Source organism: Macrobrachium rosenbergii, chromosome 27, assembly GCF_040412425.1.
Source record: "Macrobrachium rosenbergii isolate ZJJX-2024 chromosome 27, ASM4041242v1, whole genome shotgun sequence".
In the NCBI taxonomy this organism is placed as follows: domain Eukaryota; kingdom Metazoa; phylum Arthropoda; class Malacostraca; order Decapoda; family Palaemonidae; genus Macrobrachium; species Macrobrachium rosenbergii.
Window position 1 is genome coordinate 5,093,880 of NC_089767.1, and position 20,568 is coordinate 5,114,447.

The window sequence follows — 20,568 nt, forward strand, 5'->3', positions numbered from 1 at the left end:
TTTGAACGATACAGGGTCGAGGAACTCATTCTACACTCCATAAATAACTGGTTATATATTTTATCTACTTACATAAAAACCATGATATCAAAGCTACATCTATTTATCCATTAATTAAAAAAGGGGGGATTAACCTGGTATACTCAGGATCAGGTATTCATATATTCATAAAGAGAAAAAAGTAACTAAGGACGAGTTGTTGAAAAGTTCTACCTACACGAAAAAGTAATCTTACAAAATAAGCAGCATCTAATTACTAAAACTATTCTTGCTCTTAAGAGTGTTACCTAAAGTCTCTGGGCGTTGTCATGGAAACGAGAGTTTTAATGCGGGTCAGAGGCACTGGTCCATTGCAGGGTGACTGACCTGCTGCAATATCAATTTCATCCAGAGGCACAGAGTTAAGTGGCTCTCCCAGTCTTAAAAATATTCTGAAAAAGAAAAAAGTACAATACAGTAAATGCATCAGTGTAAAGCATGGTCTGACCATTTAAATTAATTAGGGCTTAAAGTTCAAGTTGAATAAAATAAAGAAATGTCTATACACAAAAATAAGGAGATTCACACTTTAAACTTTTCCTACTGTTCATAGGGGTTTTCCCATAAGTTGCCTACTTTTCCGGCAAACTGTTTCCCATAAGTTGCCTACTTTTCCGGCAAACTGTTAAGTGCCAGATATATGTGTCAGACTTAACTGATGAGTTACAATTTTTCAAGATCAAATGAGAACTTGAACCAAATATTCCTGAATTATGTTATTGACATTTATACTATATGAAACAAATAGTCAAAATATATTGCTGAAACTTATATATTTCAAGCTAATAATACATTCACTGTAATAAAATATCTACAGGTATTACAACGAACTAAACACTATTGTAGCATATAAAAAATTATCTATGAAGTAAAACCATCACTATTCATTTACAAGTAGGGGCTCTATGACAGACCTTCTATTCTACTTAAAATGATTCACTATTTAGGTCTGAGGCAACATGCAAATGGGATCAATTACTTTGAAAATCTTAAATGAAACTCCAGGGCTCAGAAACAACTGCCCTGGATACTGTTCAGCAAATATACTATTATCACCTCTGGAAAAAAGAGCAGCATCTCAGCTTATTGGGTTTTGTGGGCTTGTCCTCCTGATAAGCGACAAAATCTGATTGGTAACCAAGAGTCTATAATTTAGTACACACTTTTGCATTCATGGCATCCCACAGAGAACCTGCATAGTATGTAGAATTATGCCATATAAGTTTTAACCTAAAATGCATTTTACACTCATTGAATTTCAAAGAATCATAGGAAAAATGCATCACATTTAAAGGCAATCTACTCAAAAGGAAAACATTATCTCAATAATGTTCCTGCCTACATATCCTAACACAACTTTCATACAACAAACAAAAATACCTTATAAATTTCCAATGTCATTTGCCTCTATTGTTACATCTTAGTACATACATATACAGTGTATGGCAAATCTTAAGAGGCCTTGATTTTGTGAAGATCTGGGTTTTATATATGCTACTATTGTTTGATGTTTATCAACCCCCTCTCTCAGACTCACACGATTTCCTTTAAAACTTTGGGAAACAAACATTAAGATATGTGATCAAATATTATCAAAACATGCAAGACTATCAAAATAATAACTTAATAATACATAATCGCCACAGCATTTTAATTTCTCGACTCCACTTCAGTTAGACCTACAGACAGGTGGACACCCTTCATCATTTGCAGTGAAAATGGGAAACCACAGATTGGAAAGGTAAAAAGCAGCTTGGAAAATTTGCCATTAGATTCCCCATGGGTAGAAAAAAAAATTGGTGGAAAGAGTTAAGTATATCGGATGAAATTTGTTTATTTTAGAAGAGCTTTCTGTTGAAAAGTATGATTTTATGGAAATTAAAAAAATTTAGACAATATATATTTTCTTTTTTTAAACTAAAATCCCACAATTTTTAAACCTTTGAATGTACAATATATTCATTTTTAAATACTTACCTCTCCATTTTTAAATAACTAACTTCTCCATTACACAGTGCGTCACCGACTTACAGCTGGAGGGCAGCGCAGAAAAAACATCCCATGAAATTACGGCAAATGAACATAAAATATGACTCGGTCCTATCAAATCTAATGACCTGAATCGATGAGGAGCTGAGTTAGAGTAAGAGACCAAAGAGAAGCAGCGTGGGACCAATCCATTTACTAAAAGGGGAAGCACATAGAACAGGCACCCCTTTAACATGAGTCCTATGAGACCTATTTTCTTATCTTTAGTTGTTCCCACAAACTAACAAGCTCTCTACACTTACAATCAATTTCCACAAGATTTTGTTAGACTATCAGTCACATCAGTAATTTCAAATATAATCCTCGGCAGCACACACATCACATGAGATTCGATAAAACTGGAATAAAACCTATTACGGCAATTCCACCTTACAGGTACATATATATACAGTATATAGCAAAATAAAATCAAAGAAAAAAAAAATTTCTTCAACAGAAAACTGAGCACATTTAAGTCTGTCAACCTCCTATTGAAACTGGCAACAAAGGTGAACTGGACGGCAATTTCAGAGGTGAACTGACCGGCAATGAGTTTTTATTGCCTATCAGTCCCCTGTATATGAAGACATTCTAGGTGCAGGTACTTGGTTATAAGCACTTGGCTCAAGAGGTGGTCGTAGCACATTTATGTCACAAGAAATGATTAAATAAGATCACATGATCATTCCTAGCCTTACTGTAGTGTATCTTGGAAAAGTGACAGATGTCTGGAATTTTCTCATATGGTTTTCTTTTAGCTATTACATATTAGTTTTAAACAGCGTGCTTTTATTTTACAACACCCTCTTGTTCGGGATACATTTGTTCATTGCAAGCTTAGATAGAATTCCTAAACTCTACAGCTTGCAGAACAATGCCTGTTCTCCATTTGTACAATTATCCCAGGCTGGGATATGATTTATCGACAGGATAAATTTGTTCATTGCAAGCTTAGATAGAATTCCCAAACTCTACAACTTGCAAAACAATGCCTGTTCTCCATTTGCACAATTATCCCAGGCTGGGGTATGATTTATCGACAGGATAAATTTGTTCATTGCAAGCTTAGATAGAATTCCCAAACTCTACAACTTGCAAAACAATGCCTGTTCTCCATTTGCACAATTATCCCAGGCTGGGATATGATTTATCGACAGGATAAATTTGTTCATTGCAAGCTTAGATAGAATTCCCAAACTCTACAACTTGCAAAACAATGCCTGTTCTCCATTTGCACAATTATCCCAGGCTGGGGTATGATTTATCGACAGGATAAATTTGTTCATTGCAAGCTTAGATAGAATTCCCAAACTCTACAACTTGCAAAACAATGCCTGTTCTCCATTTGCACAACTATCCCAGGCTGGGATATGATTTATCGACTGTGAGTTGCAGTTTTAAAACCTGTTTCTGTCTACTACACATAACACTACTTGTTTGCTATGTATATCTCGTCCTCTATGCACAACATAAAGAGTATGAGAGTACAAATAACTAAGTAGGACACCTTTAGAACCACCCAAAGTATGCCACATAATGCAAATGTACACTGTGAGTGGTCACCTACTACAGAGCACCCTCCTACTAGGTTACTCGTAGGCAGCTGGATTTTCATGTTATTTGGCCATCCTCAAGTCCTAAGCCATCCAGTAACAGGGTCTTCACAGCACATAACCTAAAACTTACCAAAAAAAGATATACCACCAATAGCTTTTCAATTCATGAACGAACCCCAAGAAGGTAAACAGTTAATAAACGGTCTTAATATAGTTGTCAAATTTTACCTGAACTACACTGCATGGCTTTCACTTGCGTTACCTACAGCAAAATGGGCATAGAGTATAAAAAACGGATCAGAGAACAGCTGGCATGCAGTGACTACAAGTATAAACAGAAGTAATTGGATCTTCATTATTTCTGATATTTCCGTAAGGTTTCTAAAAAGCTGGGGCATCAACCATTCAGCTGCAGATCTGACTAATTGCTCGGTTAACTTAAATATATCCTGGAACACAATCCAAGTGGATATTCCTGGAAAGTGCTAAATTCATATCAAACACAGCCGTGCCTCTCCAGACCTATGACATGGTCCAGTCTTAACGGTAATGGAGTGGTGCAGAGGTCAATAAGGATGATTTCATACCTCAAGTCCCTGGGATGTATTGCTTGAGCCGCTAATCGTTCAAATATATACTGAAGAGGTGCATGTAGAGGGCACTTTTCATTGACCAGGGCTACTGAGCATCTTGTGAGAAGATCTCCAACCAAACCGCTCTCACACATAAGCTGCTGATTGCGCTCAGTTCGAACCAAAGACTGAAATAAAAAAAATAATATTTTTCTGTTAAAAATTCCTCTTCTAACAAACTACTTCGCGATCAAAGAAGCAGAGAATAAATTTATGCAGACTTATTCCTCAAGCCTAATGCCAAAACACCAGAAATTATCAAACATTACTAGACAAACCCAGCGCAACATTCCCAAAATAAACATGGCAAATTCAACTTACTCTACAACATTCTGTAAGTATTCTGAGAAGCCCTAGGCTTTAACATTATACACGTTACTTAAAAAATAAGAGTACTGTAACAGTAAAATCAGTTACAGTATGTTCCACTCATCGAGTCCTTTACATCTATAAGTAACGAGAAATACTGTAGTGTGTCAAATTTCACTAATACTTGGCTATTATTACTGTCATTATTGTCATCATTATCATTATTACTGAAGGTGTTAGCTGCATCATCTACATTCGGTTTCAACAGAGTTTTCTCTATCTTTCTGATAACTGATTTTTCAGGGTTACTGCACTCTGCCAGAAACTCAATGTTTGTCATTCTTGAATGGGAAAGCAGTTGCAAGTCAGGGTAGTTTTACATATTTATGACAAATACACAAGTGTATCAGTTACAGAGTAATGACGACAGTAACTGAAATCTGAGTTCTTCCTCTGTGGAGTCGTCCTTCTTCAGTAGGAAATCTTGGTTAGTGATGATCTAGGCTTTGTTTCAATCAGGCTCCGCTGCGCACGACAATGCCAAAGACAGGAGTAGACTGTTATTCGCGGCCAGTCCTGCTCGTTATATACGAGATGGTCAGCATATATCCATCCCCCTGCTAACCATCTCATATATAACAAGCAGAACTCACCACGTATGACAGTCTACTTCCATCGTTTGATGTGATCACGTTCAGCAGAGCCTGAGTGAAATGTGGCCTAGATCAACACTAACAACGATTCTCTGCTGAAGAAGGACAACTCCACAGAGGATGAAGTCCAGATTTCAGTTGCCACTGTTGTTATTCTGCGACTGATACAGTGTATTCATCATAAATACAACTGCCCTAATTTGTAACTGGTTTCCTCTCCAAAAATGACAAACATCAGCAGGTTACTGGCAGAATGCAGTAACCCTGAAAATCAGTTATCAGAAAGATAAAGAAAACTCTACTCATAAATTGAATGCAGCTGATGCAGCTATCACCTTCCATACTACATATTTGAAAGACTGTCTACTACCTTCAAATATTATTATTATGTGTTATCAACACCATCAGAGGTGAACCCTATTCCTACGAAACAAGCCCACAGGGACCACTAACTTGAACTTCAAGCTTCCAAAGAATATGGTGTTCATTTGAAGAAAGAAAAGATAAATTGACAAATTATTAAATAAATACATAAAAAATGTAAGTAAATTATTAATCATACTGTACGAGCAGAACTGTTTTAGGGTAGTAATGCACTGCATCTTTACTTGAAACTTTTGAGGTTCCAACTGCACACCATCCCCTGGGAGACAGTCCAACAGTGTGAGGAATAAAGGACCTCTGGAACTAAGAAGTTTAACAGCGAGGCACATTTACTGCATAATGGAGTTGCTGCTCAGCAAATATGGTTGAAAAACCGACGAGCAAATGACCATCCTTCCGTGGTCCAATCATAACGGCTAATGTTAGAAAACTGAAACCTACCACCATGAACCACTCTCTCTAAAAGAGATAAATCTATGGCAGAGGCAGGGAGGACACATGACCTACAACAAGTTGCACTGATTTTATCACTGTTATATTTGTGAGGCCTTACGTAAAATACCTAACTTCTGTGTGGCATTGGCTGACACTTTCATTACAGGTTTCTCAAAAGTAAGATGTTAGCCAGAAGTTACACCAAGTAAGGTTAATGCTTCAGGCTCATTTAGCTTTGTCCCATCCACTTGAAGAGGAGGAATGGGTGGAAAATCTGTATGAACTCTACCAATCAATAGTGTTTTAATTCTACTGGAGTTCACCCTCATAACCTACGAACTACACCATTAACAAATCTGCTCCATGTCACAGCTGAGACTAAAGGAAACTTCATTTCTCATACGTAGAGACTTTACTATATCTACAAGTGTTGCATCATCAGCATACTTAACAAGCTTGTTTTCCAAGCAAACAAACAAATCACTTGTATGCATTAAAAATAACAGCAGACCAAAAACGTTATTCTGTGGGACTCCAGACACAATAGGTCTTGGTTCACTAAAAATTTTATGATTTACTAAACTGAAAGCAGCACTAAAATCTATTTTAATTACTCTACATTCAAAACCCTTAACAAGGTTCCCTTGCAAATGGCATGTCAAATCTAAAGAGCATCACAGGTACCTAACTGCTTCCTATATGCATATGCCAACAATCCTTTGGATTCTGCATACAGTGCATACAGTTGCTTAAATGTAAGTTTTTCAGCAACTTCGGAGAACGCAGGGAGAATGGAAAACAGCCTGTAGTTACTGCACTCTGCAGATATGCCATTCTTTGGAACCGCCACTATACAGTATTACTAACCTTGCACTCATCCAGAAAAATCTATAGAATCTACTAATCTTGGGAGACAACACACTAGAAACCTTTTCAAAAAAAACAAACGGAAGAAACCATCAAGATTATCAAGAATTTTCTTAAAATCCCTAGAGCAAAATGCAAATTTTGTAAGAATAGGTTCAGGATGACAAGTACCAGGGAGAAGGACGTCCTCAGTTGATTGCTTAGCTTCGAAAGCTTGCTAAATCAGTTCAGCCTCTTCCTTAAGGCCAGTAAACAATCTACCATCATCTGTTAGTAGTGGCGGAATGAAAGGCAAGCCTGTCCCACAGATAGAAGATGCCAATTTGTTCCACTACAGACAAAGCAGAGTAATTCCTGCAGGTTTACTCTTTAAGGAATTATTGTAATTTATCTCAACTATTTGGTATATTCTATTCTCAGCACGACAAGACTCAACAAAAATGGTGTAATCTTTAAGTGAACAATTTCCTCTCCATGTGTGGAATTTGGTCTGTTTGTCTTGCTATGTAAATCTACATGTATCATCAATCCATGGCTGGCCATTCGTCCTAACCTTGATGACGTTTCTAGGGACATACCTCACTAAAATAGCTATCAACATTTCACTTTACTTCTTGGGATCTGGATCTGTTATAGCATCTGGAATGTTAAGTGCCTGACAAGCGTCAATACTGCAAACCCAACTGGCTCTAGATTTTAGCTAGATCGTTTTTCCAACGGCAGCTTTAGGAATATACTGATTGACAGCTATGTCCATCTCAATTGGCATAAGTTGGAAGTGCTTATACACTCGCAGACCTTGGACTTGATGATAGCTGGAATATCTGTGAATAGTCTAACTTATTACTGTACCAGAAATATCCATGGGTTCCTAGACAAAAATCAGAGGAGACACAGAACTCAGGAGCAAACTGGCTATGTTGATCAGTGGAATCTGAATTAAGCCACTCGCTGTGCTTTGCACTGCAGTCTCCAAAAATAACAAGCCATACTTATCCTCACCAAGAGACAATCATATATAGAATTGCCAATATTTGGAATGTGGTAAACAAACATTGTAGAACTTACTGAAGATCTTAAAACAAATAAGTTCATGGCAACTACACTCCAAGTTTTTCTGATGATAAACACAAGTCATCCAGACTTAGGGTATGCATCCGTACATTGCACATGTGGGATGTTATGACGATAAATAAAGTCAGGACCATCAAATCCTAGGATTAAAAATTCAACATCTGACGATGTTACTTAAAAGGGTCTCAGACAAAAACATCAAATCGTAATTACAGGCACAACTCTAGGGAAAATTTGGCCTTAAGCCTCCAATATTTGAATAAAGTACCCTGCAATTTTTCTTATGGTAATGAGCAGCAGGCATATGGGTAAGCTAAATGTCTCCTGAAAGACTTCAAATCAACAACATAAAATTACAACCAAATCTAATGAATAGATTCATACCAACATAGTAAAAATTAGCAGAAAAAAAAACAATACAATCAACAACAGTGTTTACATTAACTAAAATCATTTCATTAAAAGGATGAATAAAGCTGACCATATGTCATTAATAAAAGAGCTGGATGCAACTGGTCGACAAGATGGAGCCAGGGCACCTTATAATGCATGAAAGAAATCCACTAAGTGTGCCAACAACAACTGGGGGGGAGGCCAGTCAGAATGGATTTAGATATTATGAAAAGCTGAGGAGGAGGTGATTAGGCAAACAGGCGCTTTCCTGATAATCCATCGAGCAACTTTTGCTTCCTCATCGGCCTGTCTGACACATTTCTAAAATAAACAAATGAAAAAAAAGAAAAGGAAAAATGCCTGATTGTACCCTCAAGCCTAAATCCACTATGTATTGCTTCTCTCTCATACTCAAACTTCGAGTTCACTAGAATTTACATTTCTTTCTGCCATTACTGACTGCCTTTGTTCCTTCTTTATTCCTAACCTCCTGTTTAAAACATATTTCCATTTCTTCTTGTCAGCATCTTCACTACCTTCCTACTCATTCTTATTTTTCAACATCCACTTCACTAAGCACGCTTTGCTGTACGGTACTTTCCATTTTCCTTGTAAATTCTCTGTACCATAAGCCTATTCAAAGGAATGATTAAAAATGCTGAGATTCACTGCTGAAGTACACATGGAAAATACTACATGTTACAAAGTTGTCGAGAGTTCAGGGGGCTCAGAGGATGGAAAATATACTGAAACCTTGAAGACCGAGATAGTTTCAGTGTCAGTTGAGTAGGAAAGCAAAGCAGCTGCAGAAAAAATGTTGAAGTAGCAGGATAAAGACCTTTAGGAAGAAGTGCCTAGGACAGGAAAGGGTATGAGATAACTATTTTTCTGATTCACCTCCTTTATGAGAAAATGCGACATAAAACACGAATGATGATAGGGCTATATTTCATTTTCCATTACCTTTATCAGATGGGCTGTATACAACTGAAGAACGCATGCCATTTGTGGATGGGATGGATGCTGTATAGATGGAAGCAAATGAAGAAGAGCCGTCACCACACCAGAATGAACAATTACTGGCTCAGTCGGTGTTGGTCCCAAATTCAAACCAGCAACTGGTCGCTTACTGCTGGGTGAAATGTCAACTACTTTGTTCTGAAAAATGAAAAAGAAGAATTACTAACAGCATATAAACAGAAATACCTACAACTTTTTATTGAAAATAAAAAAAGTAGAATAAAGCAGACATCCTTGTTATAAAATGAATATAGACCATTAAAGAAAAATGTTAAAAGTGGCAAACTTTACCCACAAAAGCTGTTAAGAGAAGTGCTTTCAGCATTCACGGATGTCACTATGCATAAGGCAACACGTGTATGAAAACCACTTACATCGTTACAGGTGCCAATGCTTGGTGGTGTGAAAGTTGGGACAGATGCCTTGTCAAAAGCATCCAGGGCCATATGATACATGAGCTGCAGAATTTGTACCACTCTCACTAAGGACACTGGGATCTCAGGTGGTGGCCTGACCAAAATACAAAAAAAAAAAACATTTAAATAATTTCTGTACAATGACTCTCCCTTATACTAACAAAAACCTTCTAATGTTAGTAGAAACAAAAGTTTTCCTTTTCAATAACCTAAACTCTGTTTATTACTTATAAAAGTAAAGCACATTATTTCAACACATGAAACAGAATAAATTGCTCTTACATGTACTCAAGGATTGGTGTAGTGAAGATCGTATGAAATGTGTTGAAGTCGATCCCATCTGCCAGGGTACCGCAAGCCTTTAAAGATCCATCTTCTAAGTTGATCATATCAGCATGGCCAAGAGGTACAACATCTTTAGATGAGTCTTGAATGTTTGTGGCAGTCATAAAACAACCAAGGAGTCGGAGAGTATCACAGAAACTAGTGTAGCAAATCTGAAAAATTGAAATCCATAAAAATCCCCACCAACATTCTGATTTGTTCTTTCTATAATCCTGAGCCAAACTTATCCCATTCCGACAGTCACTGCTTTGCCCTTAATATGAAAATGAGAGAATTTATCATCGTTGGAGCTCAATCAAAACAAAATCATTTGTACATACAAACAAATCTCCACCTCACATCCATACTGAGCTCAGGAATCTCACATGAAAGGTAAGGGAAGTAGTACCCCAAACCAGTTACCTAGGCAGGCTGCACTGCTTGCATACCAGCAAGTTTTATCCAACTTCCTGACCTACCAGTGATGCTAGTGATAGCATTTACTAAAAGTTACCCCTAAGTGAATATTGCATAATCATCATCTGCAGTTTTGGAGGTTATGCTTTTCATTGCATGGCAACAATAACTTTTAATCAAGGTTATTCTTTACCCTCCATGCAGGTCACCATTGGAGGACGGACCTTCCTTACATGGATCTTTCTAGGGATACTGTCTAAATATACACTATACATTCACCCTCAGGGCCTAAAATCAGTTCATCACGACTGAACACAACATTAAAAATAGTCTGAAATTTTGAAATTAACACTTTCTTTGGCAATAAAAATCCATCATTTTATAACTGCCTTTATGTGCCTCAGTTCCCTTTTCCAAAATGCTAAAAGAAAAAAAAATTCCATCATGGCAACTAGAGATCTGGACTCCCCAGTCCCTATAGAGGCAGAAAATGGTCATATAAAGTGTCACTCTTGGTCTGAACTGATGTGTTGACCTTGCTCCCTGGAACTTAATCAGTCCTTGCACTTCTTTAATTGATTTTTGCTGTTTTTGCCTACACTATCATCTTTCAATTCCTTATCTTGGTAAGGATTATAGGAGTTGGGGAGAATAATAAGAAAAATTCAGTACTCAACTTCATCTTTTATCTTGAAGCAGTAAATCAGCAGTTTTCTAAATGTCATACAAAGTCCAGAAAAAGAGAGAGATACAAAGACAAAAATATAATACAGTATATATCAAAACTACTCATGTAAATTACTCACCTCCTGATGAAAGAATTTAGCATTGGCTGGTTCAAATCTCATGGCAGTTGTTAATGTGTGAAAGACATTCAGTAAAAGAGTCAGAATCTGACGGGAAGGAACGGCGCTCCAAACGGGGGGCATCACATCTCCTAAGCTTCCTTCTAAGCTGACCAGTGCACTCATTACATAGACAAAGCCCCCAACTTTGCGGAAAACTGTCCTTGTTCTGTGAGACTCTTTCAGACATACCAGAAGAGACTGAAACAATAAAGATTTTTCATATAACAACTGCCTTTTTAGAAATGTTATTAAATGTTCTTCTAATTTATTCTTGATAAACTACATCAATGTTACTACAAAATAAGAATAGTGATACATACCACTGCATAACTAACAAAAGCAATACTAAATGCAAAAGAACTGTTTGTCATTTTAACAACATGCCTCTAATACAAATGAATGACATGCTCCTGCATGATGTTTGAAGGGCACTGTTGACAGATGTACTACGCTCAACTGAATTTCAGGCAATGATAATCAGATGCCAAATCGATTATGTCTTCAGTATTTATTAATTTCAGGCAGATTAGGGCGTGAACTTGTCTAAAGTACTTATGTATAGCTTCCTCCTGTAGGTGGCATGGCAAGTTCAGAAATAATTAGACATCCCCTCAATGCAAAAGTGAGGGCATACCACTTCAGGGCACTGGAATCTGCATGCGTTGTTACTCCTCCTCCTCATATCCTTCGTGGGAGGAGATGGGTTGTTCTATAGTATGAGGTTAACAGCTCTACACCAACTTTCCAATACATGTCATGGAGAAGTCTTTTATCAGATAATATCTGAGGAAGATTTCAAGGCCTTTCGAGGATACCTAAAGAATGTTCCACCCTCTATTCCACACACAAGAAGGCTAACAATGATACTTGTTCCTTTCTCAATCTTATCACATCATGGGTTTCCTTAGCTTTGCCACTACCATTTATAAATAGCACAAAAAGCTAGAACTTTGCTTCACAAGGCCCTTTACAATTTAAATCAGAACTACAGTACAGTGAATTAATGGTATGAAGGAACAGCCCTGCAACTCTAGGTGGTAATATGCACCAAAATTGCCCCCAGGACAAGGATGCGTTAAAATACTAATCATCAACAAGACCAAATCACGCATGAATCCTGCCCATCATGTAAGATTAATCATTTGCGACGAAAACTGTAGAATGGCCAACTTCCTCCTCTAGAGCAACCCAGCTCAACCCACTGAGGACTTAGAGAACAGTAAATGTTAATCAACTGATTCCAGGACCCTAAAGTGGGATGTTCCATTCAAATGTCAGAGTGATGTCTACTTGCCCTTCTAAATGTTTCTCTTCACATCCAAGTATACATTTATGGTATCTTCGTCTTTATTATGTTACCAATTCCCTAATAATTAAGTTCAAATATATCTGCCAGCTGCAATGTTTCAAATCTGCCTAAAGGTTTTGTGCCGTCCTGATAAACTAAAATGCCACAGACTTACCAGTTCAGTCTATCTCTTTCTATAACTGGATCTGTTTCTTTGCTTCCTTTCTGGATATCAGAAACTTGATTTTTGGTTACAATATTATCCAGTTCTATCATCATGTCGTTCTCTCATCTTTTAAACATCTCCAAGACCTCTTCTTATTCTTGTATTAACACCAGCCATCTGTATATAGTAACCCTCAGAAATCTCCCTTCTACCACTTTTTTATACCTTCCATTCAACCTCTTCCTGTTTGCATGGTATGTCCTCTGTAGGTGTATCAGTATAAAGACTGCCTCTCTGTCACTGATTTCTCTGACATGACGCCAATTGGGCATTTGTTGATTTTAACCATTTTTTCTCAGTCTTTTTTGTGTGAGAATTTTTTTTTAATTATGTCACTTAGGTCTAAATTAAAGGTGTGTTCCTCTACCCCTTTCCTTCTCTTTACTAGCTTGTTTCCTGTCAGAGCAAACCAAACGATGAAATCAGCAGCTGGGTATATGATTGTAAAACTTGTTGCCTTAATATTTCAAGCCTTGATAATTATCTTACTTTATGGTGATGAAGGCGCTCCGGTCTCAAAACAAATGGTTAATGGGTGTGTGACTACAATTGTCTTGCCAAGCTATAGTATGATTTACCAGCAAACCCTTTTAACCTGTCTTAGTTTTACATTTGTCAGTTAATAATGTCCCCAAGTCAGAGTTGCTTGAAGAGTGAAAATAACGGTATATTGATATACAAGTAACTCACTGTAGCCTGCTGACTTGTCTACCATAATCTGCCAATATGGGAATAAATCTTTGTGACAACAAAGGTACATGTACGTTCCTGCTTATGATACTTTTGTTTGTTTTATTTTAAGAATATATACACTTCATTCAAGGGTCACATATAGTAATTCTAACTACTGTTTCGCAACCTTCATCTGGGGTTAGGATAGGCCTTCAAAAAACTTGACCTTTGGCCTCTTAGACTCATTGTAAATTTCCGAGACTTATTCTAGGAAAATTAAAATAGGATCTTTGACTCAGCAAACTGCAGTACTTAGATCTTGGGGATACCCACATTTTGAAATAATGAACAACTTGGCCTTATTCTACAAATGAGGACAGAGTGCTTAAAAACATTCAAAACAAATGTTAAGAATATAATCCATGCTGTATTCATCAGTTTGGAAATTCCAGAAGGGATATAACACTATTAAAACTAGATGATCTGCTGTCACTTCCATTGCTTGTGGAAAATGGGTCATCTATCAGATGGAGCTGTGATGATTTTCTAATCAAAAGTTCTTTCCAAATAATTGCAATCCCAACTGTTCACATACTTTGTTTAATTAACAATTGCCATCCGAACTGTTTGTATACTTGGTTCAATTAACCATTCCCATTTATTTCCTTGCAATACACTCGTCCATTTCTGGCAGTCAGCAAGCATTTAAAAATGGATTAATCATTTCTTCAATATCAACCCGTACACTTGAGATACGGAAAACTTTCAGAATTCAAACTGACCATGGGTTACTTAATAGAGAAATTGCCTTGCCTGTTAATTTTCCAGCATTTCATGGATTTTCTCTACGCTCTCATTACATCCTAAGGAGAACATTAACTGTGAGCATTCTACGAAGGAAAAGCTCACAGAACTGGTTCAGTTTCAATGAATGAAAGAGCAATGACATATACAGTTTTAAAACCCAGTGATAAAACTTCCAGCGGCAAAAGCTTCTGATCCTAACTTTACAAAGAAATAAAATTACCTTGAGAATATCTATTTTAAGCTGTAATTCGATTGGAGGAGCTGAGTGTAGCAAACCTAGGAGAGATCCCATATCATCATCACTTCCGCTTGCTAAAATCAGCTGCTGCATAACACCTGTTAAAAAAAAAAAAAAAAAAGGAAACTTTAGTTCAATATATCAAGGAAAAAAAATTTACGAAAAAAGCTCCCTGAAATACCAAGTTTCTTCCCCAATGAAAACACAAACACAATGCAGTAGTACACATCAAGCAAACGCTGTTAGTACACGTTTGGAAGAAAAAAGAAAAGGAAATGTGAAATAGCTGCTATGAAAATCAATAACTTACACCATATGAACAGTGCAAACCACTTTGGCAAAAGGTTACAACATACACTGTACGAAGGTCCCAAACATCTTATTTTTAATTATCTAAGGTTCTCAAACAATCAAATAAATATTATAGCACTTAGTAAGAATATCAAAGAGTGAAGTATAGGCACTCAACCCAGTCCATTCCATTTTTGCTACACAGCATACCATCTGTCTACTTTACGTGCGCGAATATGACGGTGGACATAGCCTGAGGCTTATTTATGAAACGATAATGACAGGAGCTATAGTTTTGTTGCCCTATCCCAGAAATTAAGCAAAATTGCACTCCCTCCTTGAATCACCTTCTAATAGGCTCAAAATCCATTGTAAATTATGTTAAAAGTACAGCCTATGACTCACCTGACAATGAATAATGCTCAACAAAAAACCATATATTTTGAGTACATGGCCCTCTATGATTTACATAATTTCTCAATATTCATAGGTCTATTCAGGTGATTATCTCAACTTTAGAGGAAGCATTTGTAAGCTAGATACTGTAACTTGCAAGAACAGTTGATGGCAATGATTTGACAACATTGAATAAGACTGTTTCATTATTCAATAATCTATTATAAATTATAATTTCATATAAAGGGATATTTCCAGGTCCTGTATCACCTACAAATAGTCGAATAAAATAATCTACATATCTTGGAATATGATTCTTTACCATCAGGCAGTAATGCATTCTAAACCAAAAATTTATTCTATTGTACAATAAACTGTTGGTAGCTGCATATATTAATTCCTTCCGTGTGTAGAATGTACAACACTTGTTGAAATGATAAGTGGTTGACTATAGACTAGACCTAGACTAGTTAGCCTAGCATGTGATTTGTGAAATCCTCTACCCTATGGCCTATGCTAGCCATGTATCATTTAGTAATCAAAATTACAAAGTTTTACAAGCTCAGGGTAAAAATTTATTATTCAGATAAGAAACAAACCTGGAAAATTTCATTATTCCCACTAGACAACTAGTGTTTTTTGTTTATAAAGACTTTCATGTTACCTATCTCATCGACAGTAGGAACTTTACTATATGAATGGCATATCATATTAACCAAAGCAGTACAATGCCTAGTTTCAAAATATCAATGAAAAACTACCTCCTCCTCACTTCAAAATTAAATTCAACAGCATTGTACTAATTTGGCAGTTAATTTACAGAACTATCCTTGTATACCTGAATCACATTTTAGTCAAAAGCCACTCTACTATTAACTATTACTAGAAACATTTATTTCTCTTTCCAGCAAGAGTATGATAATGTTTTCCCAAAAATACACTCATGACAAAAATTTTCATGTTGTGAAATCACTATCTTTTAAAACACTGACATATGCACAACACAAACAACTCCTTTCTCCTCTTACTTATGCATTAATAAGCTGAGGATGCATCTACTCCTCTACTTGTGGCAGATAAATAATCCTAGACATAAATGGAGCCTAATGCATAATGTTTCAGTGAACTCACTTAGAGCCTGAAGTCGGCATTCAAGATGAGGCACAAGAGCTACTGCACACTTAGCTCCTCCAGACTCACGGAAGACAGCGGCATTCTGACTATTAGCAGAAAGAAGGTGTGTCAATGCTTCCATAACCAAAAAGCCTAATCGCTCCTCAAGATTTACGTTATCACCTGGAACACGTAAGAAAAAATTATGTTAACAAACATACCTGACTGTAATTCATAAATATATATGGAGTTTTTGACAACAACAAAATATGACTGAAAAAAAAGGAAGAAAAATATACCATATACCTAATTACGACAAGAAGCAGCCAGTTGCAGTCATTAGTAAAATCAGAAAACATGAGGACTATACCTACTGAATGTTATTATGGAAATAGAAAATGACTCAGTTCAATTGCAATATACAGCTTATAATAATGTAACCTGATCATAACATCACCTCTACATGCTTATGAGTAATCTCTCAGTGGCAAGAATTTATCAAGGCCCCTATACATCACCCGTGGTGTCAAAGGAATTGAGTGACCAATTGATCCTACTTATTTATGGGCTACCTGAGGAGCAAATGGCATACTGGAATATTTTTTATTGAATTAAGGTATATGATATTTTTGCATTTCACATTTGCATTATACTTATTTTTGAGCATATCTTTCCAATCAGTTTTGAATATAATTCTACATTTTTCATTTCATCATTTTGAACAAAAAGATTGTTGTCATTTTCTGACATGACTAAGCTCAGAGAAGACTAGCACTGCAAGTGACCATCCCATAAAAACAAAAATCACCTATATTTAAGCACCTCGATAACAAAAATCAATTTAAATATACAAAATAATCTATTATAAATTATATTAATTGCATGTAAATGGATATTTCTAAGTCCTGTATAAAACACTCTATTTTTTAACAGTTCCAGCATTCCTATGCATGACAGAGCTGGTTCATGGCAGTCTATACAAACTTTTCTTGACGAAGGTATTATTCAGTTTCTCATTTGCTTGAATATTTTACTTTAGCATTTGTCCCCCTGGCTATGAAATTGTTCTTACCTCTAGTACTAGTGCTGGTACTACTAAGCATGCCAGGTGAAAATAGGTAAACAGTCACTCTGCTAAAAAGGAATTTTGAATCTTTTTAATCAAACGACTCACTTTTAATTCCTGAGTCTTGATCTTTCTTTGACTTGATTAGCTCATGGTATCTGGAGAGACAAGTGACAAATACTTCTAACATTCCAACTTCACGGTAGACATCTTTGAAAATGACATTATGCCTGAAAAAATACAAAATAACATATATAAATCATTTGGTTCATAAAATAAATGTACCTGTACAGATGCTAAACACAACAGATGGAGATTTTAACTGGTTTTGGATCTTGATATACTATAGTGACTGGCAGCTCAAGAAACTGCACGGGTTTCTCTCTTCCAAAGCTTATTTCTCTATAACTGTTGAGAAATCAAATGGTAAACACATTTTCCTTACATGTCTATTAAAACTTTCAATGCAAATCCTTTTACTGCTGCAGATTTTGTTTTGCACCGCTGAAACAATTTGAGACTCACGTTTTGCTCACGATCATAGAGAACAGAATTATACGTAATTATTTTTAGTTTTTTTTTATCTACTTTTTCTTTAGACAATTCTTCCACATTTTGTTTCAAAGTCAAATACTTTATCACTATAATACACAGAACTACAGGTACGGCACATTTCTCATTCCACCATAGAGACACAAGAAAAGTTATGTAAAATATTTCAAGACACTTCTGCTATTAAAAAATTGCTAAAGTCAAGAATTAAATGTTCCTGATTGGCTTTGCTTAGCTTCACTCAATGAGCCAGCTGACATGGTTCACTCTGCCTTCAAAAGAGTACTAAAACAGTTCTTCAATAATAATAATAGTAACACTTCAACTACAAGGACGTCAACTTAGTGAACTTCTGTACTTATCAGCTAATATTTTTTATATTATTTTTCACTATGCTACCATTTTAGACATAATACATTTTTCTAAAACTGAATATCACATGTAAAGCACAGGTTAGTTTAGGTTAGGAACTTACGCTGTTAACTATAAGATATCTAGAAAATATTCATGTACAAGCTATAATACAGTATCTGTGTTACTTAAACGACTTTCTTACTTATCAGAGAGGCCAGACCCCCAAAACATCCGTTAACCCTTAAACGCCGAGCCTCTATTTACAAAAATGTCTCCCGTATGCCGGCGTTCGGAGTTAAGCGCCTAAGCGGAAAAAAAGTTTTTTCAAAAATCACAGCACGCTTAGTTTTTAAGATTAAGAGTTCATTTTGGCTCCTTTTTTCTCATTGCCTGAAGTTTAGTATGCAACCATCAGAAATGAAAAAAATATCATTATCATATATAAATATTGGAATATATGACAGCGAAAAAAAACTCATATATAATTGTATACAAATCGTGCTGTAAGCAAAAAGCGGTTAAAGCTAATGAGTTACTTTTTTTAGTTGTATTGTACACTAAATTGCGATGATTTTGGTGTATAACAGATTGTAAAACGATCAAAGCAACACAGAGAAAATATTATCGTAAAATGGTGCATGAATTCGTTACGCGCGGACGTAAAAAAATGTTTTTTTCAAAAATTCACCATAAATCGAAATATTGTGCTATAGACTTCCCCTTTGTTGAAAAATGAAGCTAATTGATTGAATATTACTAGACTGTAAGTTTTTTAGCTTACAATTGCAGTTTTTGACCATTTCAGTCGAGTTAAAGTTGACCGAAAGTCGAATTTTTTCTATTTATCGTGATTTATATGAAAATATTTCAAAACTGATAAATGCTACAACCATGAGTTACTTTTTGTTGTAGTGTACATGAAATTGCGCACATTTTCATATATAAAACTTTATGTAACGACTAATATAAAACGGTGCAAATATTACGACAACGTGACGAAAGAATTTCTGAGATGTTCGGCCGAGTTACCATAGCGGACGTAAGGAAAATGTTTTTTTTCAAAAATTCACCATAAATCGAAATATTGTGCTAGAGACTTCCAATTTATTGCAAAATTAAGGTAAATGATTGAATATTACTAGAATGTAAGAGTTTTAGCTTACAATTGCATTTTTCGACCATTTCGGTCGAGTTAAAGTTGACCTAAGGTTGAAATTTTGGCAGTTATCGTGATTTATGTGAAAATATTTCAAAACTGATAAAAGCTACAACCATGAGCTATTTTCTGTTGTCTTCTACATGAAATTGCGCACATTTTCATATATAACAGTTTATGTAACGACTAATGTAAAACAATGCAAACATTACGACAACGTGACGAAAGAATTTCTGAGATGTTCGGCCGAGTTACCACGAGCAGACGTAGGGAAAGTTTTTTTTTCAGAAATTCACCATAAATCGAAATATTGTGCTAGAGACTTCCAGTTTGTTGCAAAATGAAGGTACATGATTGAATATTACTAGAATGTAAGAGTTTTAGCTTATAATTGCGTTTTTTTACCATTTCAGTCGAGTTAAAGTTGACCGAAGGTTGAAATTTTGGCAGTTATCGTGATTTATATGAAAATATTTCAAAACTGATAAAAGCTACAACCATGAGTTATTTTCTGTTGTATTCTACATGAAATTGCGCACATTTCCATATATAAAACTTTATGTAACGACTAATATAAAACGGTGCAAACATTACAACGTGACGAAAGAATTTCTGGCGCGGACGTAAGGAAAAAGTTTTTTCCAAAAATTCACCATAAATCGAAATATTGTGCTAGAGACTTCCAATTTGTTGCAAAATGAAGATAAATGATTGAATATTACTAGAATGTAAGAGTTTTAGCTTTCAATTGCGTTTTTTGACCATTTCGGTCAAAGTTGACCGAAGGTTGAAATTTTGGCAGTTATCGTGGTTTATATGAAAATATTTCCAAACTGATAAAAGCTACAACCATGGGTTGTATTTTGCTTATTTTACATGAAATTGCACACATTTTCATATATAAAACTTTATGTAACGGCTAATATAAAACAGTGCAAAAATTACAACAAAATGACGATAGAATTTCTGAAATTTTCGGCCGAGTTACCGAGCGGGCGTAAGGAAAAAGTTTTT

At 35.8% G+C, this 20,568-nt stretch overlaps 1 protein-coding gene across 4 annotated transcripts in view; it reads right to left on the bottom strand.

The window, feature by feature from the left end:
* bchs (WD repeat and FYVE domain containing 3 bchs) overlaps nt 1-20,568 on the bottom strand; it is a 388,664-nt gene that overhangs the window by 139,962 nt on the left and 228,134 nt on the right. For all 4 annotated transcript variants that reach the window (XM_067128777.1, XM_067128778.1, XM_067128779.1 and 1 more), the window contains 9 exons: nt 17,601-17,722; nt 16,445-16,609; nt 14,609-14,724; nt 11,354-11,593; nt 10,089-10,303; nt 9,765-9,900; nt 9,334-9,528; nt 4,211-4,383; nt 288-431 (listed from right to left, as the gene is read on the bottom strand). In XM_067128777.1, coding sequence (XP_066984878.1) covers nt 288-431; nt 4,211-4,383; nt 9,334-9,528; nt 9,765-9,900; nt 10,089-10,303; nt 11,354-11,593; nt 14,609-14,724; nt 16,445-16,609; nt 17,601-17,722 — 1,506 coding nt within the window. The remainder of the gene's footprint in view (nt 1-287; nt 432-4,210; nt 4,384-9,333; nt 9,529-9,764; nt 9,901-10,088; nt 10,304-11,353; nt 11,594-14,608; nt 14,725-16,444; nt 16,610-17,600; nt 17,723-20,568) is intronic.